Source organism: Dermacentor silvarum, chromosome 8 (genome assembly GCF_013339745.2).
Source record: "Dermacentor silvarum isolate Dsil-2018 chromosome 8, BIME_Dsil_1.4, whole genome shotgun sequence".
Taxonomy (NCBI): Eukaryota; Metazoa; Arthropoda; class Arachnida; order Ixodida; family Ixodidae; genus Dermacentor; species Dermacentor silvarum.
The window spans coordinates 23,116,875-23,127,708 of NC_051161.1; the positions used below are offsets into that span (position 1 = coordinate 23,116,875).

The 10,834-nt window shown below is 48.3% G+C and overlaps 1 protein-coding gene across 1 annotated transcript; it reads left to right on the forward strand.

Annotated features, from left to right (window-relative positions):
* The first annotated feature begins 1,809 nt into the window (after positions 1-1,809).
* Positions 1,810-3,783, forward strand: LOC119461997 (shematrin-like protein 2). The gene is made up of 2 exons (XM_037723356.2): positions 1,810-1,863; positions 2,377-3,783. The coding sequence occupies exons 1-2, from the start codon at positions 1,846-1,848 to the stop codon at positions 3,388-3,390; spliced, it is 1,032 nt and encodes a 343-aa protein (XP_037579284.1). The 5' UTR covers positions 1,810-1,845; the 3' UTR covers positions 3,391-3,783.
* The last annotated feature ends 7,051 nt before the right edge of the window (positions 3,784-10,834 follow it).

A 10,834-nucleotide genomic window follows, 5' to 3' on the forward strand; every position in this document is an offset into this window, starting at 1 on the left:
TTGTGTTCCCCTTTCCCATTCCCCCGGTGTAGGATAGCCAACCGGACGTTATTCTAGTTAACCTCCCTGCCTTCTGCTTTTCTCTTTCCTCCTCCTCCTCTTCCTCTAAATACACAAGAAATTCTGCCGACTGCGTTACTGCTTTTGTCTCTTTTGAGGATTTAGTCAGCGCCAACGACAATGTCGATGTTTGTGGACCCCTTGCCGAAGACGACACTGTGAGCAACGTGACAGTTCAACAATGATGCAGCGTTTAGTCACATCGGCGCTCTACACAGCATGCTGGTTGATTTGCACTTAAAGAGGAAGAAGCAAAAAAGACATTGCATACCATTTCAAGGAAGAAAACAAATTTTTTATTAGTTCATTTTGCACTAGTACTAGTACTGTACTAGTACTAGGACTGTACTAGTACCTCCGGCGTAATGAAATGGTAAGTGCAAATCTAGATACCGCTCCGATTACATGTTTTCGCCAGCCTTTAGTCAATTGACCGAGGTTTCAAATATTGCAGATGGAGAGATCTTGCGCCAAAAAAAAAAAAAGTTTTTGTTCGATAAGTACCGTGACTGGAGTGCTTCCCCGTGTGCCTCTTAGCTAGCTGGCACTTCGAGCGATAAGGCTGCGCAACCGCGTCCCATTTCGCTCCATGCGCATGTCAGTCTCTAGAGAATTATGGTAAGACGAATAAAATATACTGCCATGTTCGAACTAAACTGCTAGCAACTTTCGACACATCACGAACGCACGAATAGGACGCGCCGCTGGAAGTCAGGCTTTCAACACGGCAGGGAGAAATAGAAAAAAGGAAGACAAGAAAGTTCATAGTGGTATCACCAGAAGCATCTCTATTTGTTGTCGTTGCAGAGTACCTAACTGCCCTGATTGCGTAGATTACCTATCGCTAAGTGACCGTGTACGCTGTAATTTTCGTGCTCAAATCGGGCGGCAACGTATGAGCTGTGGGCACTCTCCTCCAAGCACTGTTCTCCGGGTGCGGCAGAGAGCTGCGAAGTCTAAGGACAACAGAGAATTACGGTACACAAAAGCAAATGCCGCTAGAGAAGCACTGACTGGGTTTTTTCTGGCGAAAGGATGGTCGACCTTGCTACCGATTAAAAGTTGGCGCAGTCTCGGTTCTATGCAAACGAAAGCTCGCCGTTTTAAACAAAAACAAAAAAATGAAGACAACGAAAGAAAATCTCCCGTCGCTTCCACGGAGAGCTTCGCATAGAAAGAAATACTAGAGGAAACGAAAGAAATCGCATGGGGGTACACTAAAAGGAAACCCTCGCCAGGGATTGTCTCAGCGATGGCAAATGTGAAAGCATCCGTTATCGTTTCGAGACACAAGAAAGGAAGGAGTGAGAGAATGAGAACGGGCGATTGATGCCGAGCAGATAGGGTGAAGGAGCTCGGCAGGCGTAACGGGAGAGAAACGGGCGTTGCAGCGACGCTCGCGAGCGAAGCTTCGCGTTGGCCGCGTGACCCTGCGGCTGCAAGCCGCCGCGGTGCTCTATCTATGCAGCCGCCGCTTGAAAACTGCGCCTGGGCCTCTTCGAGACGAGCGCACGTGAAGGGCGTGCAGATCAGGCAAAGACGCTGGCGCGTCCTTTGTGGGCGCTTTTAATTCGGCTCCGAGGAGATTATCCGAGATTAAGCGATATATGGTTTCCCGCGACTCTTCTCCTCTTTCCGAGTCGCATTTCGCTTCGTCTTTCCTTTCGGTCGACTCCTCTCCTGTCGACGAGGTGGTGGTATAAAAGCGCGGCTTCCGGCTCTAGGACTCTTACCCGATTGAAGAGTATCGTCTGTGGTAGCGTCGTTTGGTTTTTGTCTCCCAACATGGCTGCATTCAACGGAGTAAGTTGAAGATCGTACGAGGAATCATGCCGGGCTGTATTTGTTGCTTGAGATCAAACGGCTGTGTTCCATACAAGCAGCTTGCATCCTCTGGATGACAATGCGAAAAACCAATCGCGAGTGCGTTACTTCTACATTTCCTCGTCCATCTTGGATATTTAAGTTGCCGTAGAGAACCAAGCATTCCTTCGCAGGCGAAGTGCCTCCTCCCCTGCTTGCTCCTATTCGGGCGATCTCAAGCGCACTCCGGAATTAATCATGTGCAGTCCAAACCATTTTTTTTTTCTGTAAATGAATTCCATGCAGTAGCTCTAACTCATCATTGTTTCGTGAAAACCTTTTCACACGACAAATTTCGCGCGCGTTAAGCTCCTCCGAGTGTTGTTAAAAACAGAAACGATCTGCAGTTCCCAGACCCCACCAACATCGCCTAAAACGCGCTCAAAACACGGTGCCGCACTTAGGTTATCACTGCCCTGACCTACGTCGTTTTGCTCTCATTTCTTTCCTCAGGTGCAGCTTCTGGTGCTGCAATCGCTGGTGTTCTGGTGCGCCGTCAACGCCGGCGGCCTCCACCCGGCCACGGAAGGCTTCTCGCACAGTATCGCCCACCCGGACGGCTCGACGCACCACTCCACCTTCATCAAGCACAACACGAACGTGGTTCCACGTGACCACGACTCCGGTGTCTACGACCCGCAATCGGGACACGTCGTGTCCGTCCACTCGACCGGCCCCCATGGTTACAGCACCGGCGCTAGCCACGTGGTCGCCTCCCGGCCGCTAGGAGCTTACGGCACCGCTGCCTACGGAACTGCTGCCTACGGAGGCTACGGAGCCTACGGAGGATACGGAGCCTACGGAGGTTACGGAGCCTACGCCGCCGCGCCTTCCTACTCTGTGGCCGCTGCTCCAGCCGTGTCCGTGGCAGCAGCTCCGGCAGTTACTGTGGCTCACGCCCCCGCTGTCTCCGTCGCCGCCCCAGCTGCCACGACCGTCGTGAGCCATGGAGCCGCCGTGTATCCAGGACACACAGTCACCGGCTACGGCTACGGAGGTAGCCTCGGCCTTGGCTACGGTGCTGGTTATGGCCTCGGCTACGGTGCCGGTTATGGCCTCGGCTATGGTGCCGGTTATGGCCTCGGCTACGGTGTTGGTGGCGTCGGAACCGTCGGAACAGTTGGAACCGTTGGAACCGTTGGAACCGTCGGAACAGGCGTCGCCACCTACGGAACTGGGCTCGCAACTTACGGTGCTGGCTACGGCACTGGCTACGGCGCTGGCTATGGCGCTGGCTACGGCTACACCCTCGGCGGACTCGGAGGCTACGGCTACGGCCTGCCCACGTCCCGCACGGTGGTCCAGAGGGGCCCGTACATCAACAACCGCGTCCTGCCCACGGCTTTCGGTGACGTCCACGCCCCGCACCATGAGTTCCACCACCACGAGCACCACACCGTGCATCCGACTGGAGGCACCGCGTTTCGCCGTCGGAGCCTTCAAGAAATAGGCCCACAAGTTCCTTGATGCCGGCGGTGTCATCCTAGGTGGCTTCGAGAAATAGGAGGCCCCTAGGCCCGTCGTGTGTTTAAGCGCGGAGAACGGGTGGCCCTGACACGAACAAATAGCCGACAAGACGAGCATCGTCAAACCATCCTGCTTCCGACGTGGCGCCGGTAGCAAGTAGTCACTGTAGCAAGGGCAACGAAGATCTCTACTTTCGAACGGAAAATTGGCGGCCGCACGGTTCCCGAGAGCCGATACATTGAGAAATACACTGAGGGAAGCCCATGGAGCGATGTCAGTTGAACGCTGTGTGTAAAAAAAAAACGCTGTTGCCTGCTTGTTGTTATCTATTTATGAATAAACAAAGTATTTAGAGTAAAAACAGGTTTTAAAACCGAGTGTGGTGTCTTTCCATTCACTTTGCAGACGCGAAGTCTTCAGCTTTGAACAATTGTGTTCACGAACCCATGAGAACGGACCAAGTTGTGGGTGTTATTGCTTATTAGCTATTTTCGCGCAGGTCTTATCCTGTGAAACTGACAACAGCGTGTTTGAAAGCCGCTTCGAAGAATACTTAACCGATCTACAGCCGTCTCTCACGTCGCTAGCTCCAAATAATTGAGTTTTCTAGAAAGCGCATGCATTCCATCATTCAAGCCGTTTAGCCGTCTTCATGAGCCGATCTGCTCATGAAGACGGCGCACAGGAACCAATCCCGCTGTCACGAACAGATGCAGCAGCGAAACTTCGAGTGCTTGCAAACGATGCCACACAATCGTTGTGGAACACATCTAGTTTGCAACACACACGTCTGCATCGACTGGACCCCTGTCTTCGACTTCGACCTCCACCTGGACTATCCCGACCCGAAACAACAGTACTTTGCCGATTGTGGCTTGGTGTCGCATTTACAAAGTCGTTTGCTTACCGCATTGGATGGGAGGATAGTGCTGCGTGTGAACACTGCGGCGACGAGGAAACAATCGAGCACGTACTTTGTCACTGTCCCCAATACAGCGCACATAGGCAGTCATTCGCGACCGCGCTGGCACGTCTTGACGACCGGCCGCTTTCGGAGCAGACAGTCCTGGAACGCCGGCCTATACAGTCGTCACACAATAAGTCAGTCAAGGCACTCTTGAAGTTTTTGCGATCGAGTGGACTATCTGACAGACTATAGTTCTCACAGACGTTTCCAACCTCCTTTTCTTTTTCTTTTTTTTTAATTCCTTAATTTTTTTTTCGTGACTGCTTTTTCTCTTCCCTATTCTTTCCACCTTTCATTTCCCCTTCCCCTTCCCCCAGTGCAGGGTAGCAAACCAGAATCTTTTCCGGTTAACCTCCCGGCCTTTCCCACCACGTTCCTCTCTCTCTCTCTCTCTCAAGCCGTTTAACAGGAGTTGGGCGAAAAGTGATCTGGGTCTCATCTTTCTATTCCCTCTTTCCCAGTCCACCAGATTAGGGTAACCAAGCAGACGCCTTTCTGGTTAACATCCCTGCCTTCTCTCTTTCTTTTCTCCTCCTCCTCCTGGGTCAAAAACGTTGGAAAAACCCGTAAACGAACGCTTGCTACACAGGACTCGGGTCTGCCGAACGTGAGCGACAGTCCCGTCCAACCGGTACGGTCGCAAAGTGATTAGCGACGACTATCATCAGAAACACTAGCATCAGAAACACGTGGACGACGACTACCAGAAAAGATGAAAGCGGAGCTCCGATGACGCGTGCATTTCCAGGTGAGTTTCTTGTTTTGTCCTTCAAATAGGCTGAAGCACAATTCCGCAGCATGTTGCTTTCTTTTCTTGCACGAAAATTAAGCTAAGCCTAAATGAAACGTTGAGACACACACAATGATACATGCTTCACTGACGACCAACTGGCCTAAATGCGATTGCGCCGCCTGCGCACAGGGTTCAAAAAGAGCTTTCACGTTGTAAAATATACTTCGTTGCATTTACTAGGCTCTTCCCGGCAGCATCGGCTGCCAGTTATTTCTCGTAAAATGCGCAGACATCCGTAATTTCATTCCGAGGCACTGCAATAACGCGCTGTCATATTTGCAGTAATTTCCCGCAAAAACACAGACGTCTGGTGCATTTTTTTTTTTTTTCATTCCATGGCTCCTCAAGAACACGCCGTAAAATTTACAAGCATATACAGTAAAAAACACGTCTCATTTTATTCCATGGCACCACAATAACAGGCCATCATACTTACAGTCAATGGCCCGTAAAAAATACTGGCTTCTGTAATTTCATTCCACGGAACCGCAATAATATGCCGTCATATTTACAACAATTTTAGCAGTTTTTCTGTGAATTCTCGAACTGTGCTCTCCGATAAAAACGAACCTGGTACATTTATTATTTTATCGTTATTGTAGTATCCCATTTAATGTTATTTATTACTTTTGATGCAGAATATTCCTGCTTACCAGATACCAGTTACTTCACTGTTCACTAGTTATACCTTTCATCTGAAGCAATAAAAAATGAGAACACCGTGAAAAAGGTGACTGGCAATAAAACCAAAGCAACAGCTAATGCCAACGTGAAATTATATTAGCCATTATTTGAAGTATATTTGTAGACACTATAGCTCAAGAAAGAAGACGGGATGCAGCCTTAACAAATAAACGAGGCAAATCGACAAAAAAAATAATGAAGTGCAATAGTCTACTGCTAGGGTAAAGTTCACCAGTAAATATCAATATCTCTGATTGACAAACTATGTTCGAGTATGCGTTTAGAACAATTAGAATGGGCCTAGCAATACACCGGAACCCCGTGGTACAAACATGTCTTAGCTTACTGCTCTTTCTTGGCAGTGGTAGTACATCTAAAGGACCCTACAATATACACAAGTAGACAGCAAACTTGGTATCTAGGCCTATACTAAGTGCAACAAAGGCATGAACAAGCACCTTATTCTGAAATACTAACGAGTGACGCTATAGCATCAGCAGGAATGTCGTTGATGAACTATTATAATAAATAATTGAGAAGGTAGAAAGCAACTGGTTTATTGCACAAAACATTTTGCTGGCAGTGTTGAAGAAAAAAAACGCATTTGAGTTGATTCCTATGCTGGTGATGTCCACCCTGGAGAATGGCACGAGGCTTCAGCTGTAGGGTAGAAAGTGAACACAGAGTATAATTTCTCAAAAAGAAATTTTGCACAAAGCTATCTCACTAAGTCACTACTTACTGTAATTTTTGCATTCTAAGATAGATGCTTGAGGTATACAAAAACATACCAACATGTCCCAGTCAGCTTCTATGATACGATGCTCAAGATTTACCACCTTTTTTTATTTTTTATTTTTTTGATCTCGGTGGTTTCGCCTTTGATTTTGTGCCACCACCTTGGTTGATCCCAAGGAGGGCTCTGGAAGGAGGTAAACTAAATACATCTAAAACTTGAATGCCGGAGTTCCTTAACCTGTGGAATAGGCTGCAATGTGAAATAATTTCAGCTCTTGCATAGAAAACCCAATAAAAAACAAAAGCAATGCGCATTAAGGGCACCATGCTTCATCGATAAACGACAGACAGCTGATGCTGTGAAAAATTCACTGACGTGTGTGTTGATGAACATTGTTACGCTGAACTCTTGGATAAGCTATAACGAAGCACCTAGTTTACTTCCCATTAATACACTGAAGTTGGGAATGTCTGATATAGTCGAGCGAAATTACAAGTTCCCTTCAGGTGCAAAATTTTTCAATAGCATAGGCACTGTATCATTATTCCACAAACCCGATAATACATGTTCAAGTTTAAAGAACCGCATCCGTGAACTTCGTTTCTGTGAATGCGAAAAAATATGACAAGCCAATGCAACATAAGCCGCAATCTAGCAAGAGCAGGAAGCAGAAATGAAAGATACTTTTGTAGAACTGCCTCTCGTTATATACCACAAGTGCGGCTGCCTGAAACTAGCAAGTTCTCATGATGTTCTCTCGCGTGACATGAACGACAAATACGAGAAATTATGGATGCATGCTCCAAGCTAAGCACAATGCTACAACAAAGTGAAGAAACATAGCTCACATGCTGGCACAGTTTAATGGAACTAAACATAAAAAGAAACAGACAAAAAATCAAAGCCCCTTTCTTAAAGAAAAATGGTCGACCGCGAAGCTTTCTCCCATGCAAACTGAATCAAAGTCATCCAAAGCCAACGACCACGCAACGAACCCAAGAAATGCCGAGCGACTCGATGCAATGCATATGTGATTTGATTGCTTGTTTAGGATTGCATTTTTTTTAACGTTGTAGTTTAATGAAGACACATTTCGTTAAGTTGCATAGCCTTTATTTTAGATATTGCAGCCGTTGATTACACGAACAGTCCTACTTTCACGGACGACTCTACACTTGCGCACTATTGCCTTGTGATCGCTGTGGTAGACGGTCAGAGGCTCTGCCGTTGCCGATACACGGGATCGGCCTTACGGGCACGATCGCGCTCGCGTACGGCAGCCTCTTCTGCCGTGCGCTGCACCCGCGGCCTATACCCATGGTGACGGCCGGGCATGCATTGCGTGACGCGCGTAATGCAATGCACACTTCGTCTGGGTAGCGTGGCGTTGCAGTTCCCACTCTTCTTATCGGTACAACTGCGGATGTAAACTGTAGTATTATACGATACGTATGTCGTGCGCCGTTGTTCTACTGTGTGCGCAGATGCGCAGATAGTTCCATTGTGTAAGTTGGCTTTCCTGCAGTGAATTTTCGGTGCTCACAGACGAATCAGTGAGACATAGAAAGCTGTGCTTTAAAAATACCTAACAATACATTTGCGCTGCTCTACGCGAACAATAAATAACACGTCACGGCAGTCAGATAACGCCTCGGTCACCGCCAACGATGTCTTCGAGGCACGAAACACCAAAACCCAATTCGGTGAGCACGTGTCATAATCATAATCGTCAACATTAGCCCATTTTCATTTCCACCGCCGGACGAAGGCCTCTCACTGCGATATCCAATTGTCCCTGTCTTGCGCTTGGTGATTCCAATTTTCACCTGCAAATTTCCTAATTTCATCAACCCACCTAGTTTTCTGCCATCCTCGACTGCGCTTCCCACCCATTCCCACCTCGACTGACACCCATTCTGTAACTAATGGTCTACCGGTTATCTACCCTACGCATTACACGGCCTGTCCAGCTGCATTTGTTTCTCTTAATGTCAACTAGAATGTCCGCTATGCCCGTTTGCTCTCTCATCCACACCCCTCTCTTCCTGTTTCTTAACGTTAGGCCAAAGATTTTTCGTTCCGTCGCTCTTTGTGCGGTCCTTAACTTGTTCTGAAGCTTCTTTGTTAACCTCCAAGTTTCTGCTCCATATGTTAGCACGTGTGTTGCAATTTCGGATGTAATTGTAGATGCGGTAGTTGCAGACGGTGCCGTTCTTCTTCTTTCTGGGGTTTTACGTGCCAAACCCAGTTCCGATTATGAGGCACGCTGTAGTGGAGGGCTCCGGATTAATTTTGACCACCTGGGGTTCTTTAACGTGCAATACAACGCAAGCACACGGGCGTTTTTGCATTTCGCCTCCATCGAAATGCGGCCGCCGCGGTCGGCATTCGATCCCGCTACCTCGAGCTCAGCAGCGCAACGCCTTAGCTGACTGGGCCACCCCGGCGGGTGTTCCAGACGGTGCCGAGCAGCGTCTGTGTCCTTTCCCAATGCCAGCAAAGCCATGCTATCGCTCGACAAACATGGTTTACCGCGTTCAACCACCGCAATTTTTTAACTTCACTAGCGCCAAAGCTTTTTCTTTTTTTCAGTAGCGCAACTTTCAAAACACTAGAAAACTCAAAGCGTACTCACCCAACTGTGGCTGCTTGGTACTAGGGCCTGGGTCCTACACAATCTTAGGTCCCCGCCAGCCAAGTGGTGGAACAATAGAAATATCTTGCCGCCACCGTTTGCCCACTCGGTCGCTTACTTTTTCATCCAAGAGCAGACACTGCAGTACGCTTCCTGCAGTATCCGCTACAGTGGAGCATAGGCTTGCCGGAGCAGGTGGCACAACAACTGCGCATGCGCGTTGTTCGAGCCCCCCCGCTCCCCCCTCGTTTTTTCTTTCGGGCATTGCACTCTCACCCTTTTGCTCCGTCCTTTCTTTCTCCCTTTTCAGACAGCGCCCATGCGCGTGGCTTGATACCCGGAATTTCGCCGTTTTCTCAGTGCAGGCATAGTGCCCTAATTTATACAGGAAGAAAATGCGTGATAATAACAAGCACTTTTTACAGTGGACCAGCACTAGAGTCGTATAAAGACACATTCGTCCGCACTGCGACGTCTAATAAGTGCCTCCTGACTGCTACAGTCAAGAAACGTTTCTATATGAGCCCATACAGTTTTCTACGTGGCAGTGTCCACTAATCCCGTAACCAAACTCTCTCATTGCTATTCCTGAAGCATCTGCGCATGCTCAGAGCCGCCTTCGGTGAAAGAGAGGAAGAGATGAAGGAGGATGGGGTGAAAAAGGTCAGCAAGGTCAATTAGACGCACGTCCGGCTTGGTACTTTACTGCGTGCGGAAGAGTGCTAAGGGATGAAAAGAAAGAATGAAAATGCCCGTGCCCAACGTAATGTTGGAATCTGAATAACGTGAAGCGTCTTTCAGTTAGCGTAGCAGCAGTAGCAGATGACACGAGCGCCGCCTCGTCACCTGTAGTGGTTCGCTGTCTGCGTCACGGTAACGAAGCTTCTGACGATACGATGCTTCTCGAGACACTATAATGTTGCTGACGGGTGTACGCACAGAGACGCACGACACATATTTATAGTCATATCCAAGGCATCTATACCCTAGCTTCGTATCACAGTGGCAAGTACCAATCGTGGGGGATTGTCCGAAAATGGGCGCATACCGAGTTGCATACACCCACTGCCGAAATTTTCTGTTCGGGCAAGTACACAGCGGCACATACGGAGGGACTTAAGTTGTCTGCTAGGCCAGACAGGAATCAGCAGCATAGACGACTTGGGCGAGTGGGTATGTGCCCAAATCGACAACTTGCTGCTGGCTGCTGTCTATATATATATATATATATATATATATATATATATATATATATATATATATATATATATATATATAGGCAATTTAGCCGTAAAAGCGAGAGATATGCGTTAGCATCCCGTCCCGAATCCATGATTTAAACCGCGTTCACCAAATGTTAAGCTCTTCCGTGCCCTCTCTACCACGTGACCGGTTTTCCAGACTTCACACACATACACGTTTTCCCGCTTTAACACTCCTAATGCTAACGCATTAAAAGAAAGAGAACACTGAGACTGTGCATAGTCATCTCACCGGCCCCTAGCCCACTACGCTGTACGCTCCATAGTGTTGGCCCTTGGTGGCAGCACACCTATAGAGCACTGTTACCGTCTTCCATAGCACCCTCATTAACTATACGAAGGCGCAGGCCTGGGCCAAGTGTTG